Consider the following 27065-nt stretch of genomic DNA (forward strand, 5'->3'; position numbering starts at 1 on the left):
CACTTCTCTAGCTCCTCCAGGCAAGATTCTGGCTCTGCAGCTGGATTCGCAAACCTGCACTGCGCATGCTACGTTGACCTCATTTAAACGCGTTTACAAATGATTGTGCCCCTGCCTTGATCTATAATGCATGGCCGTCTAGAGGAATTTTTATGTCAGGGACCGGGGTAAAATGCAATAAATTATTAAAAATTTATTGCATTTTTTTTTTTTTTAATTTATGGAAACTGCCCCCTACCCTAGCCCCCGCTACGTACAGTTATGGTTCAGTGACAAAGCAATGGCCTAACTGTGAGGCCCAGGAACAAAACCGTATCGATGTGCTTTATTAGTGCCCTTTTGTGGGGGCATTAATCCTCATTACTGTCATATGACTTAAGGCGTAGGTCCCCTAGTTGATAAGCATAGTAGCATACACATGCTTTAGCAGTCACGCACAAAACACAATGTCAAATTAGTATTCAATAAAATCTGAGAATGTATACTATTATCTAGAGCTATTATTTTTAAATTATTTTTAAAATAATTCCATAAATTGAGATAAAAACAAAAATATTCCAACTATAATTATGAGCGACAGTGTACAAGAAAAGAAACTATTGGTTGGAAAAGGGGCCAGATATAGCACATGTGCCAGTCGAGCCTAACCCCTTAAACAGCTAAACTAAGTCTTTTGGTACAAATCAGTTTAGAAAACGTTAAAAAAACAAAAAATAATGAATTTACTAGTACAATCGATATTTTAAAAACAAGAATACTGAACAATATCTTACAATATACAAACTAATAACGTAAAACATTAATTGTGTACATATGCAAATTATCTAACTTGATATTTCATTCCTGAGCTTAGACAGACCGCAAAACCATAATCATAGAGGTAGAATAGGAACTGTTTCGAACGCCGTGTACGTGTTCGACGAACCACTCAATCAGCATTTCGATCACGGGCGCGATCTAGAATTTGGTCTTCTTCGCTTGGGATAATAAGAGCAATGCGACGAAGAGGACGAACATGACACCAACGACCATTGAGATAATGACGATGAAGGTCATCGAACCTGTTAAGAAACATAAAAAAACGAATAAGTTACAGAAATATACGAGAAAAAGTAGGGGAAAAAGCACAAAGATACAAAATAATTGTCGACGATTACTTCCAGTGGCTTCCCTTGATGTAGGTAAATACCTCCTGCCCACCCCACCCCCCCCCCACACACATGTTCGAAGAGGGCTTGCTTTTGGGTATTATGTGACTTCATGTACCCAACCACTTCAGCCATCCCTTCACCCACACCGCTAGGCTGGTACATCAAATACACTCAGATAAAAAAGAAAAAACACTTCCAATATCTAAAACGGTGGGAAGCCCCCCCCCCCCAACCATTCAAAGGCTTATACATACACGCAATCACGCACACACGCACACACGCACACACGCACACACGCACACACACACGCACACACGCGCACACACACACGCACATACGCACACGCGCACATGCACATGCACACACTAATCAACACCTACTTGTCCTACTTCCTTGGGCAAGCCAGCTGTATAACACCCCGCCCTCGGATGACTCTGCTCCCCCCCCCCCCCATTAAAAAAAAAAATTCCTGCATTAAATACTGCATAGCCCACTGCCCCTTTAATTAAAATAGAAGATGCTCCTGTATATCGCCATTTTACCATTTTCACACACCCTTCCTGGGCCCGCACCAGTAGGTGAGATATCTGTGTACTCTGGAGGACAAGCGCAGGAGAAAGTTCCAGGCTCGTTGGTGCAAGCCGCCACTGGGGAGCAGTCATTCAGCTCGGCGGAGATGCATTCATTCTGGTCTGAGATGGAGAGAGAGGGTGGTGATAGAGAGAAGGGGTGACAAAGAGAAAGGAGGACGGTGAGAACGACAGAGGAAGAGAGTGGAAGATAGAGAATGTGAGAAACAGAAAGAGAGGAGCAAAGTTTCCAATATAATTGAAAAAAGGCGTATTTTTATTTTGAAAACATTTTGTGTGTGAGAGCCAGTATTAAGAGAATGATTATCCGACAATGCAAGTCATTGGGAGAACGTATAGTAAAATTCACTAATTTGACATTTTTAAAAAAAAATTATAGATTATCCGATTTCGATCACATCTTTTATCTAATTTTTTACTTTTCTACAAAGAATTTTGCTCTTTTATGACAACCATGTCAAATAAATGAAAATGATCTTAATAAGATCGATGGTAATTATATGATTTTTCCAAAACAAAAGCATATTGTTGATAGAAATCAATAACTTATGTTGCAGTACATGTATAATGAGAACTGTTCAGAAAATATGATGATAATGTAAAAAGTAGACTTACCTATTTCACAGTTCTGTCCTTCATAGCCTGGAGAACACTCACATGTAAATCTGTCTTTCAAGTTCCTACATGTACCGCCATTGAAGCATGGTTGTGAGATGCACTCGTTGATATCTGATTTTATGGGGAAAATTGGAATTCGTTCCATTACATTCATCGAATACTTGATAATGTGCATCAGGAGTTGATATCAATCGCAACTATGTACATAAAATATAGAAGACTGCAAACTTGCGATTGATAAGAGGACTTGCGATTATTTTGGATTAATTGCAACTCGTTGTAAGACAGGTCAGGTCTTTATCATAATGCCTGTTACGCCCACCGCACACTACACGACCGCCCTCCAATCCAATTTTCGATAAAAATGCAAATTCAATTGTATTTGTATTAGAAAGGAAATCTAAGCAGAAATCATCTTCCTTATTTAACTTCTAAATGTTGATAAGAATACTTACAACCGGAGTTCACTATATTGAACTCTTCTAGTAACAAAACAAAGCCGAATCGTCTAAAAATCGTAAACAATCGCACTATTGGTCTGACGTCTTTACGATTCTGAGCCGATTAAGATTTTTCCAAGCGATCGTGAAAACCCATTAAATCTAGATTTTCTACATCATTAATGATTATTTAAATCCTAGATTTTTCATGTTAGAATGTTCGTATTAAATACTATTGCGAATTCTCCTAAAATCGGATCGGACTCGGAACGTTTTATTGTGCGACATTTGTGGGGCTAGTTGTATTTTGACGTTGGTCCTCACGACCTCAAGCTAGCAGAGGGGAGATAGTTGTGGCACGTGCACCCATGCGAGCTCATATTCAATTGACGAAGTCCCGAACAGTTCCCTCCTACATACATTCTCCATTGTAGGACAACTATTTGGAGCTAGCTCCATGAATTTGACCGATAAAGAACGAGCGTGCGCGTGTCACAACTATAATAGGTCACAACATTAACAAATCCCTCTTTATACGCTATGCGTAGCCGCATCATGTAGGCACCTCTCTTAAGCTATGGTCACAAATCAGAGCAGCGACCGACCGATCAGTAGCCTGCTCGGTCGCTGCTGGAATTAGGCATCGCCCAACGATTAGGTGGGTGCCCGGGCGCGAATTTTTTTTTCCCAAACAGGTTTACCTACGAGAGTATAATCCTGCCTCCTGATTGGTTCAGAGGTATACGCATCATGAATATTCATGACTGGGCTGAAAGATACTAGTAGTATTACGCATGCGCGTGACACCAGGCGAAGCTGCTCATGCAGCTCATCGAAATCCAAGTTTGAGTTCGTTGATGCAGCGCAGCTATAGTACGTAGGCTATACACTGCATGCATGGATATGCATGCGCAGTGATTGGCTCTAAGTTATAACTTTTACATGAGCTATAGTATTATGGCGGAGTCTACAAGTACAACTCTCTGCAATTTTGGTCGCTCTAAAGAAGAGAATACCGATTTCTTCTGCAAGAACCATACAAGTCTTTATGTAAGTACCACAATATTATTGTGAAATTGTAAATCGGCCCATCCCATTTTTATTTTAATGCTTTGAAATTGTCAGTATATAGTGTCAGTAGGTTATGTTATTATGTATTCTGAATTAGTCTCAAAAGCAGTGACACATGCATGCAATATAATTTATATGGAGTCTCAAATTTAGTTGACAGAGGCAGTGAAATAAATGTGTGTGGGGATTGTATCTTAATAACAGAAAATGTAAAATCATATCCTGTGCATGTCATATCAAGTTTAAATTCATGAAAGTAGGTCAAAGGTTATGAACCTGCTGTTTGTATTTATTGTTGAAAGCTCAAATTAATGCAATGAAATGGATGTCCTTTAAATATTGTTTTGATTCTGATTTAAGTAAGATAATCTTGAGAAAAGAAGTTTGAAGATATAAAGATTGAAAAGGACTTAGTCAGATATTCATGTTTAAATAAGAGATGAACCAGTGTAATGTGCACTTGGTATGCATATTAATAATAAAAGCTTGTCTTTGACATGTGTGTAGAGCCTGTATATATTACTTTATGTCCTTTGTTTTCTTTGGCCAGGTTCATCTGTCACAAAGGAACCAGAACCACTGATATGTTTGTTTGTTTTGTTTTATTTCCACTTTTTCATATCAATACAAAGAAACATACAAATAAATATAATGAATAACATGTAAGTTTGACAAAATTTGTTTCTAGTTAAAATAAAAGTTTCATACAAAAGGAAAAAGCAGGAGACCACATGTCGTAAGCGTAAATGCTTGAACATGACCGTGGCCTCTGCCGAGTAAACAAAATAAAAGAACAACCCATGCAACTGCATTGTATTCAATGTTAAATAAGATATAATTGAAGTGATTAAAAGTGAGCATGGCTGAATTAATTTTGAGTGAAAATAACAAAACAAATTTAGTGAAATATTTCGTGTTGAGAAGTGCATTTGTGCAAGGTGCAAAAATTAGCTTGGTGGAACAAAAAAGAGACTAATACCGTGATATTAATTGTGTGCTGGTTTCAGTTACGGGTGATAATATTAAATGTTTGTCAAGATATCATGCTCAGAGCAACACAGTGGCTTTGACCCACATCCAACCATCTCATGTCGGACCATCCTGATAAGATAATTCATACCCCTTGTGTGTGTCTATTGTGTATTCTTGACAGCTAGTGTGTGCATTTGTTGCTTATGTGTTTGTAAATACATGAGGGTGGGTGGGTGTGTGTTTATAGAGAGAGAGAGCGAGAGAGAGAAAGAGAGAGAGAGAGAAAGATAGTGTTTGTATGTATAGCCTATGTGTGAAATTGGAATATTAGTGTGTGTACTGTAAGTGAACTCTTTGAGAAAAAAAATCCGCAGTGTAAAACTATATAAACCAAGCACCAGAATAACCAGAAATGTTCACAAACAAACAGACCCCCCCCCCCTTCCCCCAATAAAAATCCCCTCGCACCACAGCTAGCTCACGTACATTTTGTACACCTAAATGGCCAGCAAAACTGAAGTCCACGCGCATGCGTAATACATATACTAGGTACTGCAGCTCAGCCACAGTGCTGTGAACTCAGCTCGTGAATATTCATGACGCGTATACCTCTGAACCAATCAGGAGGCAGGATTTTACTCTCATAGGTAAACCTGTTTGGGAAAAAAAAATTCGCTGCCCGGGCGCCGACCGCCCATGCACCGAGCGTATTTTGGGCGGCGAGTGAAAAGTGAGCAGGCGCCGCCCAAATTTTAACTCCGCGCTAAAACTTCAGCGGCGACCGAGCGATGCCCTAAAAACGAGCGGAGCCTGGGCGGCCGCCGCTCGGTGGCCGGCCAGCCGCCGGGCAGAATTGGTTAAAAACTCGCCGAGCAGGCTACTTTTGGGTAATGTGACTATAGCATAACTTACTTAGCGTTAGTTTTGGCGATAATGGAAAATTATTTTTGGTTATCACTGCCTACCTGCACATAATCTTCCAGAGCTCCCAGTAGAGTCTACATATCCCGAGAGACAAACACAGTTATATCCACCGACTGTGTTCGTGCATCGGGCGAACAGAGAGCATTCATTTAAGGACGAATTACTGCATTCGTCGATATCTAAATGTATAAAGAACGTGATCATAAAGACTGTCAAAACTCAACTAAAGTTTTTTTTTTCTTCAATAGCTCATGCATTACCTTCTTAAAATAATACTATGTCTATATATATAGCGCAACTATTATCCAAATAAACTCTGATGCACTTGATACAAGGTTTCATATTATTACCTCGGCTGCAGCTGAGCCGCCAAGAAAATGCGCTAAAGCATTCAAGGAAATTCATCCTACCGGGTACCTATATACTTTATCTGGGTGGAGAGTGGCAAATGTAGATTAACGTCTTGACAAAGGACATAAGTGCTGAGACTGGACTCACGAACCATGTGATCTACAGTCCGGAGGTATATCCACTAGACCAGGACACCTCTACTACGTGGAATAAAAAATACTGTACATAATATAAATTATAAAACAATTATAAAATAAGCAGAGCATATTGGGAGAAATGGCAAAGGGGCAAGGCCTATCCAATGCCGATCCCAGCGAGAATGGAGTAGTAAATACAAAAACGACAAAATAAAACAACAAAGATAGTCAGTGGAGATATATCTTTAGCTAAGTTAGCTTCTGAATCTTTAAATGGGCATCATTATCTTACCAATACAGACCGTTCCTTGCCCATCTGTCGGATCCCCTTGATCTCCAAAGCCAGACAGACAGGAGCACTGGTAGGAACCAATCGTGTTGTTGCAAGTAGAATATACAGAGCAAGCGGAGTATTCCATTTCATCGCATTCATCCAAATCTGAGACAGGAAGATGGGTTTTCTATATGTCATTGGACCGTTTATTAAATAACTCTTTAAAAAACACAATCGCGAAAAATCAACCTCAGGCAATTTCATTACAATGACGTATTGCCTAGTCCGGGCCAAACAATAGGATATATTGAGAACGTTACCCTTGCATAATGATGTGTCCAACAATCATGGAAAAGAGGTCTACGTTATGAAAAAGTAGGAACAATATTAGGACCTACATCAATGAAAACCGGTTGCATTATCTACAGGTTTCACTTTTATAATTCTGCTTTAATTCGTAACTAATAACATACGTAACTAAGAAATAATGCCCTTAAAAGCAGAATATTGATCGTGATTTCGAACCCTGAACCTTCAAGTGTCCAGACTCGCTAACCACAGAGCCATGGCCCATCGCATACCTTGAACAACGATAGAGTTAACATCCACGGTGTAAGATGTGTATCCAGACGACAGATCTTGGGCGGCGAAATAGACATCATCCGTCATAAGATCATAAATCATGACGTCATCCGGTGTACTGCCTGCATCGAGAACGATTTCTATCCCTACTCCGAGACTTCCATTGAAGGACTTGATTTCGACACTGAATACGGAGTCAACAAAGATCTCCCATCTTGATAACCGATGAAAGATCTGAAGGAATTAAGCGGGCAAATAATGAGCATTCCATTTATGGCATTTTTAAAAGTAAACATAAGTTTGATTTTTTTTCCCCGTCTTTATATGACAAATCCAAGGAAAATCGGAAAATAATTAAAGGCACCGTTTAACAATGTTAAATCTGAGATACATGGTCCTAAGTGTTATTGATGTCTGTGATATGGTATAATATTGAAGCCCTAAAAAAGGTTGTGCTTCAAAATGATCACGAAGTGCCTCGAAAAGTAAAAATCTTTGAGTGACTGGTTTTACCATGATCATTTTCCCTCAATACTCTAGTGTTATAATAGCCGTTAGGCAAACGAAAAATGAAATTTCGATTTCCAGTCATAAATATCTTGATAATCAGAGAGGCGATCGGCTTGTAAAAGCCATGGGATTCCTGATTGACCTTAAGTTATAATTATGATTGCAGCATGAGCTAAATGCAGGATTTCGTTTCAGAATTTCAGGCAATGTTACTGAGTCTTTTAAACGAATAATCAAACAGCATATTGAATTGTAATGGTAAAAAGCAATTGCATGCCTAGTAAACAGTAGATGATACTGCATATTTCTCTGAACACTTTAATTCTGCCTTTCCAAAAATAATGCATAATACCGTAAATGTAGCGTTTGAAAGTGGCGGATTTCTGTTTAAGCTATGTTTGTGTGTATGTGTAGTGGTGGTTATTTTACCTGACTGCCAAGAAAGCAAAATGCTTGTTAGTAAGCAACCATAAGACCGACGGCTTTAGGTCCCCTCCGAGAGACCTGGTAAATAGGATTAATGCCTTACCAAAGGGCACTAGCGCATCTCCTTGGTTTCGAACCTGGGTCACCGGACTACGAGACCACTGCTCTACCAACTGAGCTATCTCGCCTCCTAAAAGTAAAGCGTTAGTCTTCTGATTGATTGATTGATTTTTTTATTTTGTTGAATTAGAATGTAATAAGATGAATGTTTTCTTACCGCATACTCTAGTTCTCCTCTGATTATTTCATCAATTGATTTGAAAGTGCCAGGGTATATTGCAAGTGACCCGTTGACCTCCGTAATTTGAAACCACATGTCGAATCGTCTCGGAACTGAACAAAAGAAAGATTATTAATTGCCAAACATAAAAATAACAACAACATGAAAAATAATAATAATAATAATGATAATAATCATAATAATCATAATCGTATAATAATGATAATAATCATAATAATACTAATGTAAAGTTTACCCATGAAGCCTGTCCTGGCAAACCTTCGACTAAGAATTGAGGAAATGCTATGCTTTCCGGGTTTTCTCCTCCTTCCGTATCTGAATTATTTACTGTATACTCTATGTTGAAATAATTGTTACATATATCATGTATATATACATTGTGTTTCATATTGTACTGTTGAGAAGGAAATAAATGTTAATAAATACAAATACAAATACAAAAATACAAATATTTATATGCGTTGGTGTAGGTGTTTTTTACACCTATAGTGCGGATTATTATGTTATAACACCAAAACCGAGTAGCTATATAATTCCAACAGGCATTATATAATTTCCTACCTATCAAATGAAGTTGTATTTTCATTTGATAATACTAACTTTGACAACCTTCTTCTGTTCTGATCCGACCGTGTCCACAGCTGCACAGCCCATCTTTGCAAACCTCATTCTTTGCACATTGGTCTGATGTGGAACAAATGGTTTTACCTGCGATAAGAAAAGAAAATCAGTTCCAGTGTCTTTTCTGCGTGTCAATGGACTATTAATATTTTGGACTAATAAGGTCTATTAGAATTCGTTTAAGACATTGGTATAAGTACTACATGATGGCCCTGTATTAATCTTAATAATAACTTAAGCATTCGAGGAATCAACCTGCCTAGTATCCCTTCACTTCACCTCGGCGGAGAGTGGCAAATGTAGATTAATGTATTGCTAGAGAACATTAGTGACTTTGCAGGAATTCGAACCCCGTATTATAAGCCACAAAGACTGGTGATTTATCCTCTATACCTAGACACTTTCACTGCTAGTCTTAACATGCATCGATGCATCAAACCTTGGTTTTTATGCTCTCTTCAACCTACTCTTATCGCAGTGGCGCCCTTCATATTCTGCGGTGCATGTACAGAAATAGCCCGTTATTATGTCCGAGCAAGTCGCTCCATTGTTGCAAGGGTCACTGTCACATTCGTTGATATCTGTGGGGTAATAGGACAGTTCATCATGTCACAAAGGTTTATCAAATATTTATTTGTTTTTATGCAATTATACCTTTTAATTTATGAAGATGGATGTATAAACTTTAATTTGACATGTTATCTTTTGGACAAATCAGGTGATAATTATATCACACAACGTGAAAAGAGTTTTTTTTTAATGATAGATAAGGTTCTGTTCATTACATTACACTGTGAAGAAGAAATGACTTTCAGAAGGCGAAAGAAAAGGTTGATGATGTAGCCCTAAGAATTGGTCGCTATGGGTCATCTTTAATTCTTCCCCACGATGTGAAGTAGGCTTATACCAATTGGCATTTGAAAAGCTATGTTATTATAGGGGAACTTAAGGTTATTTAAATGTAATTCGTCAAATAGTCTCAAACAACATACTTCTGCTTCGCTACCTAATATTGATTGCATATGATGCCCGGCTGTATTTGGACGTGAAACGTTTTAAAATTAAATGTCCTATTTCCTGTTCTTTTTGACAAATAAACTCAAGTGAAATTAAATCAGATCAAATCAAATCAAATCCTGATGGTGCAATGCCTGCAAGATAAACAAACTCTTACTCGAGCAAAAATGTTGATAATTTATTTTGTATATTTTTCACTAACCTTTGTCACATGTTTGTCGCCTATAATCTCTGGTTTGTAGTCGATACCTAGGCTATATACAAAAGATAGTCACAGATGAAAAAAAAGTAAATAATATCTTCCGAATACCCAATTATCTATAACAAGTGAGTACAATAAAAAGAATGCGATACCAGGAAAACTTCCAACACGATTTCAGAGACTTTCAAACTTCAACCTAAGGCACTTTTAATAGCCTTATATATACATAAGGATTTGATACATTTAATACATTTGAGGATTTCTATTATCATTACAATAGTGTATAGAGATTACCCTTAAGCTGGTTTTTTTTTTAAATTCTGATCATCTTATACCATTTATTCATACTTTGCCTCTCGATATTTAAGATATGAAATATATATTACAAATACTTAAGCTAAACCTCGTTTCGAATACACAATGTTATTTTCCCAAATACACATCATTCTATATTTTGGTGATAGCATAAATGTACATATTTCATTCAAAATATCTTCCGTACAAATATTCTAGACTTTAAAAACCTTTGTCAATGGTTTACTTTATTGTAAGTAGAATAAACACTTGTATTTTATGTTACACTCTCATGTGACTGCGTCATGACCTGGGTTTGAAATGTTTACATCTTTTTTCTTGTTGTTACTACCATTACTTTGAATCAAGAGGAGTCAGATACTTGTACATATGCACAACCAATGAAGTCTCAATTACCCCGCCTTGAAAATACATTATTTTCAAGGTTTGTAAGCTGGTAAATAACGAAAAACAATTTGGTTCAACTTACGAAAATTACAGGACAATGGTCCTGGAACATTCGCCAACCACCAACACTAGCTAACTCCGTCTCGTTGAAGCCGGGAAGAGAATCAAAATACTAAAGTAGAATCATATAATTTAGAAAAAAAAGAAACATTAAGATCATTCCTTTTTGCAATTTCAAATGTATTATTTTCCGCATGATTGATGGATCATTCGTAAGTCTTATACTGGTACAATATTTAATATTATGATTTAATATTCAAAATCGTAAAATGATATGAGAGAATTCAAATCGTTATCCTCTGTTACTTGCCTCTTTCACAATTAAAAATTTGGTTTTATTCAATGGAATAATGCATTACCATCTTCTTTATCTGTTTTCATTTTACGCCAATAACTGGACAACTAACAGATATAGTGTTATCATGTACAAATATTAAAACAATATTAATTATAACAACAGTGATAACATATGGCTCCGAATAGTCTTATTGGACAACGCCCCCTATCGTCAGAGTCCAGCAGCCTAACATGTTAGCCCATGGACTTTTACCCCCCAAAATCGTTAAAAATTCATTTTTTGTTTAAACGAAAAGCACATCCGCCCGACGTCGTTGACACCAGCTCTTTCATTAGAAACCTCATGTCCCATTGACTTTTGAAAGTTTACCCACCGTAATTTGGCCAAATAAGGTCGCCAGCTCGCCATTGCCTATATAACACATGTGCAACAAGTCGAACTGTGGACGCAATTTGCCACTCGATTGTAAGGTTATAAGTCAAGCATACGAAGGATAACAAGCATTAATTATCATAGATCAGTCTCACTCCCCCTCCCCCAACACACCATTTCCGCACAACCGGTTGACCCAATGGCATATACACCCTGCAACATAATGGAACATTCTAGTTTGGTAGTGCCGTCGAACTAGCTACGTTTGTGCTGGAAAAATGGTTCAGCGAGCGAAAATGAGACAACCGGAGCAATATGTAACAATAATAACAAATAAAGTAATAATGATAATACCATTACTTATAATAATACAATAATTGGGTCTTATTTTCCCTCGGTAGCCACATCAATATTAATACTCTTCTTTCTCAACGATTCCCAGGTACCCATTTACACCTGTGTGGATAATTGAAATATGACCTTAGTGCCTGGCTGGGTTCCGAACACTCGGCACATCATGAAAATTAAAATTGTCTTCGACATTGAACTTTAAATCTTTGTCGGCACCTGATATTGTTCCGGCAGTGGTTCATCAAGTTTTATGTTACTACAGAAGGCAGGTCTGCCTTCCACACCACAGAGCAGTTCGCGTGGCTTCTCACAGTACGGGCTTAGGGACAACCCTCTTCATGACAGACCGCGAAAAAGAAAGTAAAAGAACTTCAAATGACTAGCAATATAAAGTTAAAACTAGAAACGTTTAATGGATTATAATGGCCTGGGATCATATTTTAAAGTCATTTTTTATTCAGTTTCTCAGTTTTGCTCACATGAAATATAATACTAATTATTTCAAATTGAGTACAAATGAAAATTAAACTGCTTTGGTTTGCTTGTAGTTACATGTAAATATATAACTAGGTTGAATTGAAATTCAGTATACAAAGTAGCCCGATTAAAAAACAACGCTGGTTGGTTGGCATAGTTATACCTCTTTATTTATGTATCAAATGTTATCATTAGTATGAAATAACATATACGCAATTGCTGTGTATCTATATGTAACTCAATATTACACACAAAAGACCAAATTACGTTTAAAAATTTGTGTTTATCAGACGCTCCTCGTTCTTTTCTTTGTTTTCTACTCGGGTTTTCCCTCTGTTTTCTTACCTGTTTCTCTGAGTGTCCATCCACCATTTACAACTCTTGTTGACGAAGCCACACCCGAGGTCACGACCCCAAGTGAATGGGTCAGCAAGGTCATAGTTCGCCTTATACCATCCGGTATCTTCGAGGAATGCCAAAGTGAAACGAGAGAATTTTCGCCCCTTAGCGAAACCCGGCCCCATTGACTCGGTCTAGCAAACAAAAGGTTGAAAGTTGGGTGCTAGTTATTACGCTGGCGAAGTTGGGTATATGTAGCCTAAACGACTAAGATACACCAGAACAAAGGTGCCCATACAGGTGTTGAACCAAGAGGGTGGCAGAAAGTAGGGATGTTTTAACCTAGCGGTATCGGAACATACGGGTGTCAGCAAATATGGGTGTCGGTGTTGGAACATAAGAGTGTTGAACATGAGGGGTTGAAACATAGGGAAACAGACCACGTAATTGATGGAACATAGAGATATCGGATGAGCGGGACACAGGGGTGTTGTAAGGCCAAATTACAAAAAAAACATGTTTAGCGTCCCGTTTTTTCGAAAAATAGGAAGGAGGAGGCCCTTCATTTTTTTTCTATCAAAATGGCCGCTAGGTACATTTCCCCTGACAGTCGGTCTATTTTTCAAGATGGCCGTCGACATTTTTTTTTTTAAAATCAGAAATAGATCTATTTTAGCAGTGTTTTTCATGTTTTTTTTCTTTAAAAAAAAAAGAAAAAAAAGAAGAAAATTCAACAACAAAAATAATAAAATAGGAGGCGGCCCCCCAAAAGGAAGCGGGCGAGGACGCTAAACATGTTTATTTTTTTAATGGCCTAACATTCGGATGTCAATTTCAGAAAATTGGGTGTCGGGACATTGTGACAAATGCAACAGAAATATTCTGAACCCTGTGTTATCTCTAATATTGTTGTATCTTTGGAGATAAGATAAAGTTGGTATTCTGAACACTGTTGTATCTTTTGTGTTATCTTTTGTTGTATATTTTCTCTTATCTCTTCAGCCGCGCCTAGCGCCTGCGCTCATACTTTGGTGCGCTTGTAATTGTGCGTATTATTAATAAAAATGGCGGTTAATCCTCATTTGCATATGCGCACGAGATAATATGTCGAGATAATTGGTATTTTCTGAAAGTTGTTGTATCTTTTATCTCATCTTTATCTTGCATGGTATTTACAACAATATTTACAACAGGTAGGGGGTTGTTGTATCTTTTAAGTTGATATAATGGCGGCAATCTTTCTTGCCCAGAACCAACTCAGTGCCAATAGACGAGTTAGAAGAAGGTTGTGTGTTGACTGGAGACATCACAGATGAGAAATTTCTAAGAAATTACATGCTAGGATATGACGATTTTAATGCTCTCATCTCTGTGATGTTTCTTGAAAGCGTGACTTGTATTCATGATCCACGTGTCACATGCACAGCGCATGATGAGGACGCGCATATATTATAAGCGCTCAATTAACTAATTACGCCAAGATTAGTATGCGCTGGGCGCATCTTCAGTATGGTATAAAGTACTCCTATTGGTTGACCTACTTATCATGCTTATATAAAAACAGATTTTGATTGGTAGGGTCAATACAAATGGGCGTGTCAACAGTGGTCAAAGATAAGATAAAGGCGGTCCTTCAAGAGATAACACAGGGATAAAATGATGTTCAGAATACCAACTTACAACAATATTAGCGCTGTGTTATCTCTGGAAGATACAACAAAAGATAACACAAAACTTACAACAATGTTCAGAATACCACCCCAAGGCTGTAACATCTTCAATTTCTCTATCTAAATTTAGATTATCATCATTCAATTACATAATTCTGTAGGGGAATACGAAAAATGAAAGGTACACCTTTGACAAACACATTTAAACAATCTTACCGGCATCAATCGGGCCTCAAAATGACTCAGAGCACTTCCAGATGGAAATCTTCCATAATCGTCCTCCAGTTCGACTCCCTCAATTGTGTCACATCCGTAGTATTCACGAGCTTCTCTCTACAATGATGAAAACATAGCTATATCTTTGACCCTTTGATCTGAGCAGCATGTATGTGTGTGTTTGTCTATGTATACATGTTTGTCCATGTGTATATGTATATATAGTACAGTTTATATATACATGTATATATATATATATATAGGCGTGAACAAAATGGTCTAGGAACGTGAGACGTAGCTGTACTTTACAATTTTATTACGAGCTTTCGGCTTGTGAGGCCTTCTTCAGGTTCTGAAGTGCAAACACATACAAAAACAAATACGCCTACATATTCTGGAACACCCGTTGTCATGTCAGAGTTGAGAATTCTCGCACTTTTATATTTATATATATATATATATATATATATATATACATGTGGGTGCGTGTGTGTGTGTGTGTGTGTGTGTGTATACTGCGCAGATCACAGATAATACTCATCACACAATCATTGTGAAGAAATTGCATTGTCTATAAGTTTTTTTTATTGGATGATTATGTAGTAAATAGGAACGACAATGTGTAATGTGGTACTTGAAGCAACTTAGTCGTAACAAATTTATGACGAAATCTTAACAAAGAAAAATATTTCTTCCATAGAGAAGGGCGTCTAATCGTCTATAAACATACATCCAATCATGATATCTAATGTTATGGTCACATTACCCAAAAGTAGCCTGCTCGGCGGCCGAGCGGCGATTTTTTAACCAATTCTGCCCGCCGGCTGCCCGGCCACCGAGCGGCGGCCGCCCAGGCACCGCTCGTTTTTAGGGCATCGCTCGGTCGCCGCTGAAGTTTTAGCGCGGAGTTAAAATTTGGGCGGCGCCTGCTCACTTTTCAATCGCCGCCCGGGCACCGACCTAATCGCTGAGCGATGCCTAATTCCAGCAGCGACCGAGCAGGCTACTGATCGGTCGGTCGCTGCTCTGATTTGTGACCATAGCTTAAGGTACAATTATTGGTGCAAATTTTCTTCGGATGAAATGGAAATAAAGGATGATGGTTATCTCTCTCTCTCTCTCTCCCTCTCTCTCTTTGGACTCCTGAGATATTTAAAAAGGGGGTTATAACATTTCTTGAATATCATAGATAGGGGGTACATTGACCAGTGTTCCGGATTTAGGGGGATCTTCAAGGCAGGAAAAGCCCGCGAAAGGGGGTCCAGAAATCTTGGCAGTGCTGAAATAGGGGGTGCTTTCAAAGGGAGGGAACAAATATACGCGTACCCTAAATAACACTGAGCGAGGGGGCGGGTCTCATCTTTTTCATCAGCAGCACAATTATCATATTCATATTTATAATGATAATTATCAATATGGTCATCAGTATGAATACCAAAATCATCACCGTCAACAATATCAACAACGTCATTATTAATACCACTCACATCATAAATCATCAATATTATTATTATCCGTCCTTCTAGCCGTGTCCGTAATCAGAATTACAGCACCTATGTGATAATTTGGAGTATTTTTAAAAAAAACTTACCACAAGGTTAGGTGTTACCATGATCGTCACATTTCGTTCTATTTGACCCCCACGGATATCCCAATCTAGGGTTTGGGTTCGAGCTACACGATCACTCCATTGATAGAATCCCTCACTGTAAAATGAAGGAAACAGTTCAAACGAGGTATTTTTCTTTCATGAAACAAGGAAACTAAATAAAGCGAAAGTATAGCGTGTACATGTGAGGGAGAGATAGAGAGAGAGAGAGAATGTGCCATCGGTGGATGTAATTAGTATAGAAATTATACAGTGTCCCGCTAAGCATTGAATGTGTTGTCACAGGTTACTGTTTGAAAAGGTTGAGGCCACCATTGAAAGGAGAGTGGAATGGCATTACACCTGTTATAGACAGGGAGTTCTTTTGTAGATGACTGTATATAATGTACTGGAGTAACAATGGATAGGGGCCACATCCAATGAAGTTTTCTTGGTGTACAGAGGTCCTGGTGTACGTAGCAGCTTGCTTAAAGCCTCGGTCATAAATGCCATTACGAACTGCTACGAACGCCGTACGAACGATTTTTTAGACAATGGAAATTCGGGAAGACAATGGAAAAACAGGGAGATTCATACGAAATAATCTCTCGTACGAACCTTTGTGACCGCTGCATAAGCAATATAGCTGCTTGTCCATACATTGAAGAATACAAGTTGAGAAAGATGTACGTGACTTCTTGTTTTATAACTGTTGCTACATGAGAATTTGCAGCTTGAAGTAGAACCGATACTTTTTGAAATCATGAAATTGTATTCTTTTACTACATTGATGATTGTATAATCTGGTACTCTAATGAAGGGTGATTTTATTTCAAATGACAAATTGAAATACGAGGAAGGTATAACATGTTGTTTTACCATTCGCTATCAATTATACTTTGGGCAAAGAACATTATGATGAAAGAAGAGGAAAATATTTACAATTTTAATTGATGCATGTTTCACCTATAAGCTACAGTCCCATATACGTCCCGGACCGTCCCGGACCATCCCGGACCCCATCCGGGGTGATCCGGGATTCGGTCCGTGTTGACACCGTGTTGGCACCGGGGTGGTCCTGGATGGTCCTGGATGGTCCTGGATGGTCCTGGATGGTCCTGGGCGGTCCGGGAGTCGACCCCGGATGTTTTTGACGGTCAAAAACTGCCGGGGTGGTCCGGGACGGTCCGGGACAATAGTTTGATCCGGGGTGATCCGTGTAGCCACCGTGCTGGGTCCGGGGTCATCCGTAGTGGCGCCGGGGCGGTCCGTGTTGATCCGTGGCAGTCCGGGAGTGAGTTATTGACCGCCCAGGACCATCCAGGACCATCCAGGACCATCCAGGACCACCCCGGTGCCAACACGGTGTCAACACGGACCGAATCCCGGATCACCCCGGATGGGGTCCGGGATTGTCGGGGACGGTCCGGGACATATATGGGACTGTAGCTTAAAAGCATCACACTTTTTTTGAACAAAACATCCCGGACCATCCCGGATCACCCCAGACCATGGTCCGGGATGGTCCGGAGTGGTCCGTGCTCGTCCGTGCTGGTCCGGCTTTATATGGGACTGGGGCTTTAAGCCCCAGTCCCGGACCATGGTCTGGGGTGATCCGGGATGGTCCGGGATGTTTTGTTCAAAAAAGTGTGATGCTTTAAAAGCTACAGTCCCATATACGTCCCGGACCGTCCCGGACCATCCCGGACCCCATCCGGGGTGATCCGGGATTCGGTCCGTGTTGACACCGTGTTGGCACCGGGGTGGTCCTGGATGGTCCTGGATGGTCCTGGGCGGTCAATAACTCACTCCCGGACTGCCACGGATCAACACGGACCGCCCCGGCGCCACTACGGATGACCCCGGACCCAGCACGGTGGCTACACGGATCACCCCGGATCAAACTATTGTCCCGGACCGTCCCGGACCACCCCGGCAGTTTTTGACCGTCAAAAACATCCGGGGTCGACTCCCGGATCGCCCAGGACCACCCAGGACCATCCAGGACCATCCAGGACCACCCCGGTGCCAACACGGTGTCAACACGGACCGAATCCCGGATCACCCCGGATGGGGTCCGGGATGGTCCGGGACGGTCCGGGACGTATATGGGACTGTAGCTTTACATTTTAGATGGCACAGGGTCTTGGGAGACAGGCTCAGGTTTCTACGAGAGTTGATGCGAGACGGGATATTGATTTTTAACAAGTGGCCGACATATCACCAAGAACATGGCGTCTCCAGAATAGAGAACGCAAAATGAACAGTTTAGTGAGCTGTAATTGTGCCGAGAATTTTGACAGAATATTATGGAACTTGTTGAGATACAAAATAGTTAGATAAACTTGAAACACATATTAGTCCAGTAGACGGTACCATATACCATGTACATGACCTGGAAAAGTTGATAAGTAATTTTTTTTTAAATATTTGTGTTTTAGATGGGTATTGAAGTAAATTCAGCTTGGTTGCCAGCTTGGCAACCTTGGGCAACTTTTTTTTTAGCCATAATAGCATAATCATCTACTTAATAGCTCATGTTCAATATGTAATAATGTTGCTAATCTCAATCCAGGAAGCCTGAAAACATGGATAATACGTCTTTTCAAGGGTTTTCTATGGTGAGGAATTTATCTATGACACCAGTTTTTGATTGCAAGTAATGCAATTGTCTTAAATAGCATAATTAGTATAATGAGCTTATAAGCATGTGTACAATATATGGACTTCATTGTCATTGTTTATCTATAAAGCCTAAAAATGGTGCAATGCTACATTGTAAATCACGTTTGAAAGATTAATCATTAATTCATGAGAAGATATTCCCTGTAGATGTAGTATAATCAGCCTAATTAGCACAATAATCTAATTAGCATATATGTGCAATATGTAATAATGTTGCTAATCGTAATCCAGGAAGCCTGAAAACATGGATAAGGTGACTTTTCAAGGATTTTCTATGAAAAGGAATTCATTTATGACACCAGTATGTCTCAAATAGCACAATGAGCTAATTTAGCATGTTTACGATATATGGACTTCATTGTCATTGTTTATCTATAAAGCCTAAAAATGGTGCAATGCAACATTGTAAATCACCTTTTGAAAGACTACAAATTAATTCATGAGAAGATATTCCATGTAGATGTAGTATAATAAGCCTAATTAGCATATACACTGTATGTGCAATATGTAATAATGTTGCTAATCTTAATCCAGGAAGGCTGACAACAGGGATAATATGACTTTTCTGGGGTTTTCCATGATAAGGGATTCATTTGTGACACCACTTGTTATTTTTAAGTAATGCACTTGGCTTAATATGTAATTATTGTACTAATAAGCCTAATAAGCATATTTGTAGAATATCAATTATTTGGGACTCTATTGAGTTTCACAAATTGTATGTCCAATGTGGTGGTTATCTTGGTCGCGAGGCAATGTTGTCAAACCTCATGAAATGTCGAGGAATTGACGGGTTCATCATACGCATTGATGGTTGGGCTTCAGTCATTGGATTTTAATACACAGACTGTCGGAAACACACTGAAGATGTTTAAAGCAGATGAAAGTGATTGAATTGATGATGTGGTGAGACAGGTACGAACATAGGCCAGGGATGTTGAATACAACAGTGCGAACTATGATCTGTCTATGTTTACCAAAGCCAGAACCATTGAGAGTACAAGCCCGACGTTGCTCAAGCTTGTGGCAGAATTCCTGGAAAAGTCATATTATCCATGTTTTTAGGCTTCCTGGATTAAGATTAGCAATGTTCTTACATATTGCACATATATACTAATTAGATTGTTATGGTTATTAGGGTAATTCTACTACAGCTACATGGAATATCTTCTCATGAATTAAGTGATTTACAATGTTGCATTGCACCATTTTTAGGCTTTATAGATAAACAATCACAATGAAGTCCATATATTGTACACATGCTTATTAGCTCATTATGCTATTTAAGACAATTGCATTACTTGCAATAAAAAACTGGTGTCATAAATGAATTCCTCACCATAGAAAACCCTTGAAAAATCGTATTATCCATGTTTTCAGGCTTTCTGGATTGAGATTAGCAACATTATTACATATTGCACATATGCTAATTAGAAAATTATGCTAATATGGCTATTCAATAAAAAAAAAAAATTGCCCAAGGTTGCCAAGCTGGCAACCAAGCTAAATTTACTTTAATACCCATCTAGAACACAAATCAACAAAACAAACAAAACTTGTACTTTTCCAGGTCTGAAAAACTTATACAGGACTATATCTGAAGATAGAACTGAGATGTGAAAGGTGTACCAGAGCCAGTCCTATCAGTTGGGCATATTGACTATTTCGAGATTGAGTGCGTATATTGTTGATGTATGCGTTATATAAAGGCGACTTTGAAATTGCTTATAAGCAAAGATCATTGTGAAAGGTCAGGCAAGGGTGAAGTTAGTGGAAAATACTGGAGTGAACATGAATGTTTACGACAAGAAATCAGTTGTTGATAATTTGATAACTGAATAAGCGGACAATACAGGTCTGTTTATAGTTTCTCAAGAACGAGAAGTGTATGAGATAATTGATATAAGTTACAGATATGTTATATATTTAGACAAGTCAGGTCTGCTTATATTGAACATTATTGGTGTGGATTTCATATATAACAAAATATAGAAAGATTTAATACCTGTGACAAGGGTGGTGATCATTTATATTTAGACAAGGTTGGTTTATATTGCTGGGACCGAGTGTTTTTGGAAAGTTATTGAAAGAGGGTATTTATTTCGTTCTTACCATCATCTCTTTCGTCAGAGACTGGTACTCTACTTTGCTTTATAATAAAGCTTGATCATAATAATGAGTATCGTAAATGGCATATGTTTAGGTTTCTTTATTTGAGTGTACCATGTGACAGACCTTACCTGCTCAATTCAGTGGGGAAGCCATCGTCCCCAAGGGGGGTCAAGGGGTCTCCATTTTCATCCCGGAAAAGAGCAAACAAGCCTGGTAAGATACCCTGTAAGAATACGAATAAGAAACAATGTTTAAAAGGGCAAGTCCAAGGTATTTGTTCATTTGGCTCACTTCGCATTGGGTCTTCGCATTAATATCGCGTTACACGCACTTTCGTGAATAACATACCCCTTATTAACAAAGGGTCGGATGAAACTTTTATGAAATAAACCACTCTCTTTATCGCCAAATTGTTGGGTCTAGTTTATCCGATATTTTCTTTAAATAAAAAAAAATACAGCAAATTCACGAAAACTCGCGTCTCGACCCAACACTTTTTAATACGAGATACACAGTGCGTATCAAAAGAAGTGTACCAAACTTTGGTAGCTCTTGATTAAAAAGGTATAACCAATATGACCTTGAAATCTATTTCTATCCAATAATACCCTGTTCATAACATTTCTGCGACGGGCGACTGAGCACCAGGGTCAGTGAAAAAAGTGTTGACAAAATCGCCTTGTACAGTGAGACCTGTCTTAATGCCTCAGTCACACCTTTGCGTATTTGGCTTGCGTATTGCTGCGTATTACCCGAACGCAGACAAAGGCAGTCATACCCAATAACGCGCAATAAAACGTGCTCACTACGTACTCAATACGCAGACTAGCGCATATGCCTGCGTTGATCGCTCGCTAGTTTTAACATTTTCTAAACTATCGCAAGCAAACGCAAGGTCAAATCGCATACGAGCGGGTGCGAGTGGCAACCAGTGAATGCGAGCGACATCGAGTGGCTTAGCGCAGGTAAACGCACACAAACGCACCTCTTTTTCGGAGCACGTATAGCTGCGTTTCCTGCACGATTTACCTCGCTTTAGCTCGTGTCCATATGCATATCGATATTTAAAGACCTGCTTGGGGACAGATAAACATTAGCTAAACAACTACATGCGGCCATCTTTTTTTTCTTCTTTTTTTTTACAAAGATGGTAGGGTGTGTAACATAACTTTCTTTGGACCACCCGAGGGAGTTATATTTTCTATAATGGTTATATTTTTCATGAAGCGCGCACCGCTGAGGGTAAAAAAATTATGATCACGAGGGATATATCACTCTCTATCCAATATTACTTACTATTGCATGGTAGATTTCATGTTGTACTAGCTGTTGAATATCTTCTGGTTCAAGGAATGTTTCGGCACCTGGACAAATGTTGATGAACCCTGTATTAGGCCTTGGAGTCGAAAGCAATAAAATAGTAACATATGAATCACTAATGTATATGATATACAAATATACACTGTCTTGAGAGGTTCTGGTTAAAACTATGCGCAAGAGGTGACTCCAATACTACTATTTGCTGAGGGGCGCAGCCCCGAAGCAAATGGTACTTTTGGAGTCACCGAGGCCCATAGTTTAACCAGTACCTCGTATAGAAGGCATGGTATATTTGTTTTATATCCTGCATCAAAAATTTCTTTAAAACAAAAAAAAACAAAAAACATTTTTGGGAAAGAAAAAAAATTTGGAACAAAAAAAATGTTAATTTTTATCTAAAAAGATTTAAAATGTTTTGTTTTCATTAAATTAAGATTTGAAGAAAAAAATTGATTCAATTAAAAAAAAAAATTCACATTTTTTTTTCAACTCCCAAATAGTAAACCAAAATAGTACTCTCATATAGTACTTTCTAAAAATAGCTCAAATATTTTTGGTCATGTGACGAGCTCTCAACCAATCAAAAGCCAACAAATTTTTGATGCAGGATATAATACCAAATAATACAGTGCATTTATAGCGCACATCTCTGTCGTAGCGTCTTTATGTGCTTAAGGAGAAATAAATAACAGATCAAATTGGTGCTGCAAATGCCCGACTGTGACTCAGTCAAAAATACAATTTAAAGAAGTATGTTTTAAGAAGAGTTTTAATCTTATAACTAGTGCTTCCTTCATATGACATAGTGCATGGGTATCATAAGTAAATGACTGCTCCCCGTCCAACTTGGTATGAATAACTGGACATTCATACACTGTTGGTCATAATGGTGGAATAATTATTTTTACCCCAATTTATTGAATGATTTGGACAAAGATTTATTCCTAATAGATCTAGATAATAGTATACATTCTCAGATTTTATTGAATGACAATTGGGGAGTGTTTGTTTTGCGTGACTGCTAAAGCATGTATGTGCTACAATGCTAATCAACTAGGGGACCTACGTCCTTAAGTCATAACTGACAGTAATGGGGATTAATGCCTCATAAAAGGGCACTAATATAGCACATCGACACGATTTTGATCATGGGGGCTAACAGTAACGAGGCCATTGCTTATATATTAGCCAATGAATCATGACTATACGCAGCGGGCGCTAGGGTATGTCAACGCCCCCACAAAAACAAAAACAAAACAAAGAAAATGCAATAATTTTTCAATAATTCATTGCATTTTGCCCCGACCCCCAACATAAAAAAATCTTCTAGGTGGGCATGCCTTGAACCATAATGCATGACCCTATAGAGGAACTTTTCCTAATGGGGAATGAGGGAAAATGCAACGAATTTTTAAAAATGTATTGCATTTTCTTTGTTTGTTTGTTGTTGTGGGGGCGTCGACGTACACTAGCGCCCGATGCGTATAGTCATGATTCATTGGCTAAGCAATGGCTTCGTTACTGTGAGCCCCCAGGATCAAAACCGTGTCGATGTGCTATATTAGTGCCCTTTTATGAGGCATTAATCCCCATTACTGTCAGTTATGTCTTAAGGACGTAGGTCCCCTAGCTGATTAGCATAGTAGCTCACATCTGCTTTAGCAGTCACGCAAAAAAAAAACACTCCCCAATTGTCATTCACTAAAATCTGAGAATGTATACTATTATCTAGATCTATTAGGAATAAATCATTGTCCAAATCATTCAATAAATTGGGGTAAAAATAATTATTCCACCATTATGACCAACAGTGTATATTAACCTAGTTATTTGCCTCATTCAAGTTTCATTACAAAATATATAAATAGACCTATGACATCAAAGAGAGAGAGAGAGAGCATAAGTAAATACAAAATTATCTACTTAGGCTGTACATGTGGAACAGTCAGACTGCCGACTGCCAGTAGTTTAGACTGTTTCAAAGGTATTGAGGATGGATACATTATGCCTAAACACAAGATGTGCATTATTTGATATGCAAAATTGTCAGTGTTGAGGATCCTTGTCATTTGATATTAAACCTACCCTCGTGCAAAATTCCATACATTTAGAGTTTGAATTTCTAAGTGTAATCTAAATTATTAAATGGCCGGTTATTCAACAAAGCTAAACACCGGTCACTAATATACAAATATTGACTGCTCATGAGGATGCTGGTGGAAATTATCATTCCCAAGGTGGTGTTCATACCGGCCCTTAGCTTCGGAGGTGATACAAGGGCCGGTATGAACCCCACCTTGGGAGCGATAATTTCCACCAGCATCCTCGTAAGCAGTCAATATTTGTATATTAAAGACCGATTACGCGTACGGAAAAAAATGTCGGCTGTGTATTATAATTTGACTAGGATCTTCGTCATTTTTTAAATAAAATCTAATCCAGATACAATGTGAGTATATTTACGCCTTTAATAAAGGGCAATTTCAATACAAAATGGAGGTCCTTAAATGGACTTGGTAACATTGTTCAGATGAGAGAAAATGGTGATAGCGTAGTGAATTCAAAGCTAGATGTACAATTAAAGATAATCTGAAAGTTTGAGTGAAAACGGACCATTATTAATAATACAAATTGGGAAAAACTGATCTGATCGATTCCTTAATTCTCCCAACTATATTATTACAATTTGATTACATTTTAAGGTGAATGTAAATCGTCACAGAGCAATGAATTGGTTCTATATACCATTTCAAACATTTTAGTGTTGACAGATTTTTAAAAGCCTGTTCTATGTCTTATTTGCATGGGGAAACGGTTGGGAAAATTCAAAAATGGTTGGGAGAATTTACTGTTGTTGCACAGTGATTCGTTCAAAGAAAACAATAAATATCTTTGCGGTTTAAGAATTTGTTCAGGAGTTTTTGCTTGTTAGAGGGTTAGTACAGTAGAAGAAATAAAATAAGTAACATTTCATACAAAAATTACGCAGTTTTGTCATCAACCTTCAACAATGTGCCCGAGTCACTTTCTGTAACGTGTACGAATAACCCTGTTAATTATAATATATTTTAATGTATGCATGTTTCTCTCTAGAACTCCTAGTTATAAATGGAGGCCATCTAATCCTCTTGCGAGGTTTTTAGTTGTAAAGAGAAACATAGAATGCGATGAAAAAGAGAGGGAGAGGTAGATAATGAGAAGAGGGAGAGAGAGAGAGAGAGAGAGGGGGGGTAGGGGAGATGGAGAGAGGGAGAGGGAGAGAGGGGGAGGGAGAGAGAGAGAGGGAGAGGGAGAGGGAAGAGAGAGAGAGAGAGAGAGAGAGGGGAGGGGCAGGGGAGGGATGGAGAGGGATCCAACTCAAGCCAACAAAGTACGAAGTGTGACGTCATACTGGTAAAGTTGTCAAGGTGACTGGTTCCAAATAATTTCGTGCTAAACAATGGTGCGGGATCACACCAGCCCCAATATAAACATTGACTTTGGTAGCCTGAATGATTTCGCGGTGAAACTCAAGGGCATACTCTGTTGTTTAGAACCGCAGTAACCTGGACGTCGAACTAATATGACGTCAGCACTTGGGTATTGAATGTTGAATGTGGTCCCACCTTTTCAGCCTCGGGTCAAGATAGCATACATTAGCAAACCCGATAACGCCGTTTGGGCATGGAACAGAGGTGACATAGAGAACGTAATGAACGTCGCTCACGCCTCTCTCGGCGGGTCCTCCTGGTTCGGGCACGCAGTCGTACTCTGTCCCGTTCTCATACCGCTTGCATGTGGAGCACGGCTATATGAATTTAAAGGTAGGCATATACAGTACAAATTACATTGAAGTAAGAGCAGTATGAACACCGTCTTTCCAAGTACTAAAATAATGCGAGCGACAACGTGGGCGAGCAAGTAAACAAACAACAAATCAAGTTTTGGCTTATGCCTGCCCATCAGTCTGTTATTATTTGATATGATATGCTGTTTTTTCTTTACTATATAAATTGTAGGCCTACGTGTAAAGGTGCTCGTTTTAAAAAAGAAATTATTGGCTACATCTGACAATTACCTAAAAGTAAACGTTATTTTTTCTTCAAAGTTTAGATATATTTTCATTTCACTTAACATTCCAAAAGCATCCCATCGAAACAAGAGGCGGATCGTTTTTGTTTTTTTTGTAAAAGGAAGGGGCACAATAGAGAAATTTTCTTGAAGTTTACTCCAAATGGTCTGACATGCCCCCCAAATAGGGGGCAAACTTTGGGCGTCAAGTAGCCCTATTAAAGTAAATCCTCTTGCTTTTCGGGGGGGGGGGGGGGGGGCTCCAAGGGCCCTCTACGTTCACCAGGGTGTTAATATATACAATCACTTACTAGTAAATGGTGTTCGGGCAACGTAGCTGTACCACAAGTCGTCACATTGTCGGCACATGTACAATTGACCACTGTTCCATTGTTCACATACGAACCAGTTTGACACTGCCTGTTAATCGATAGAAATAGAAGAATATCAATGTTAAGAAACTATTTATTTTTTAATTTGTTTGTTTGTTTGTTTGTTGGCTTATTTTAAGCAAGAGGGAAGAGATTAGTTGAAAAATAATTTTCCTGTGATTTCTAGTCTTTGCTGTGACACGCGAAGTTACAGTGAATTCAGATATGACGCAGCAAAACCATGGCGTTGTATAAATAAACAAACAA

At 38.7% G+C, this 27065-nt stretch overlaps 1 protein-coding gene across 1 annotated transcript in view; it reads right to left on the reverse strand.

Moving 5' to 3' along the window:
- Positions 1-740: 740 nt before the first annotated feature.
- LOC100893032 (leishmanolysin-like peptidase) overlaps positions 741-27065 on the reverse strand; it is a 31935-nt gene continuing 5610 nt past the window's right edge. Inside the window, exons 4-22 of the mRNA XM_030997934.1 lie at positions 26739-26847; positions 25983-26164; positions 22354-22453; positions 21186-21280; positions 16264-16378; positions 14673-14789; positions 12793-12980; positions 12187-12304; positions 10972-11061; positions 10188-10239; positions 9436-9549; positions 8948-9055; positions 8324-8439; positions 7110-7344; positions 6547-6693; positions 5808-5945; positions 2357-2470; positions 1694-1843; positions 741-1061 (exon numbers count right to left, since the gene is read on the reverse strand). Coding sequence (XP_030853794.1) covers positions 958-1061; positions 1694-1843; positions 2357-2470; positions 5808-5945; positions 6547-6693; positions 7110-7344; positions 8324-8439; positions 8948-9055; positions 9436-9549; positions 10188-10239; positions 10972-11061; positions 12187-12304; positions 12793-12980; positions 14673-14789; positions 16264-16378; positions 21186-21280; positions 22354-22453; positions 25983-26164; positions 26739-26847 — 2392 coding nt within the window. The 3' untranslated portion in view covers positions 741-957. The remainder of the gene's footprint in view (positions 1062-1693; positions 1844-2356; positions 2471-5807; positions 5946-6546; positions 6694-7109; positions 7345-8323; positions 8440-8947; positions 9056-9435; positions 9550-10187; positions 10240-10971; positions 11062-12186; positions 12305-12792; positions 12981-14672; positions 14790-16263; positions 16379-21185; positions 21281-22353; positions 22454-25982; positions 26165-26738; positions 26848-27065) is intronic.

Source organism: Strongylocentrotus purpuratus, unplaced genomic scaffold (assembly GCF_000002235.5).
Source record: "Strongylocentrotus purpuratus isolate Spur 01 unplaced genomic scaffold, Spur_5.0 spur5_scaffold_4, whole genome shotgun sequence".
NCBI lineage: Eukaryota > Metazoa > Echinodermata > Echinoidea > Camarodonta > Strongylocentrotidae > Strongylocentrotus > Strongylocentrotus purpuratus.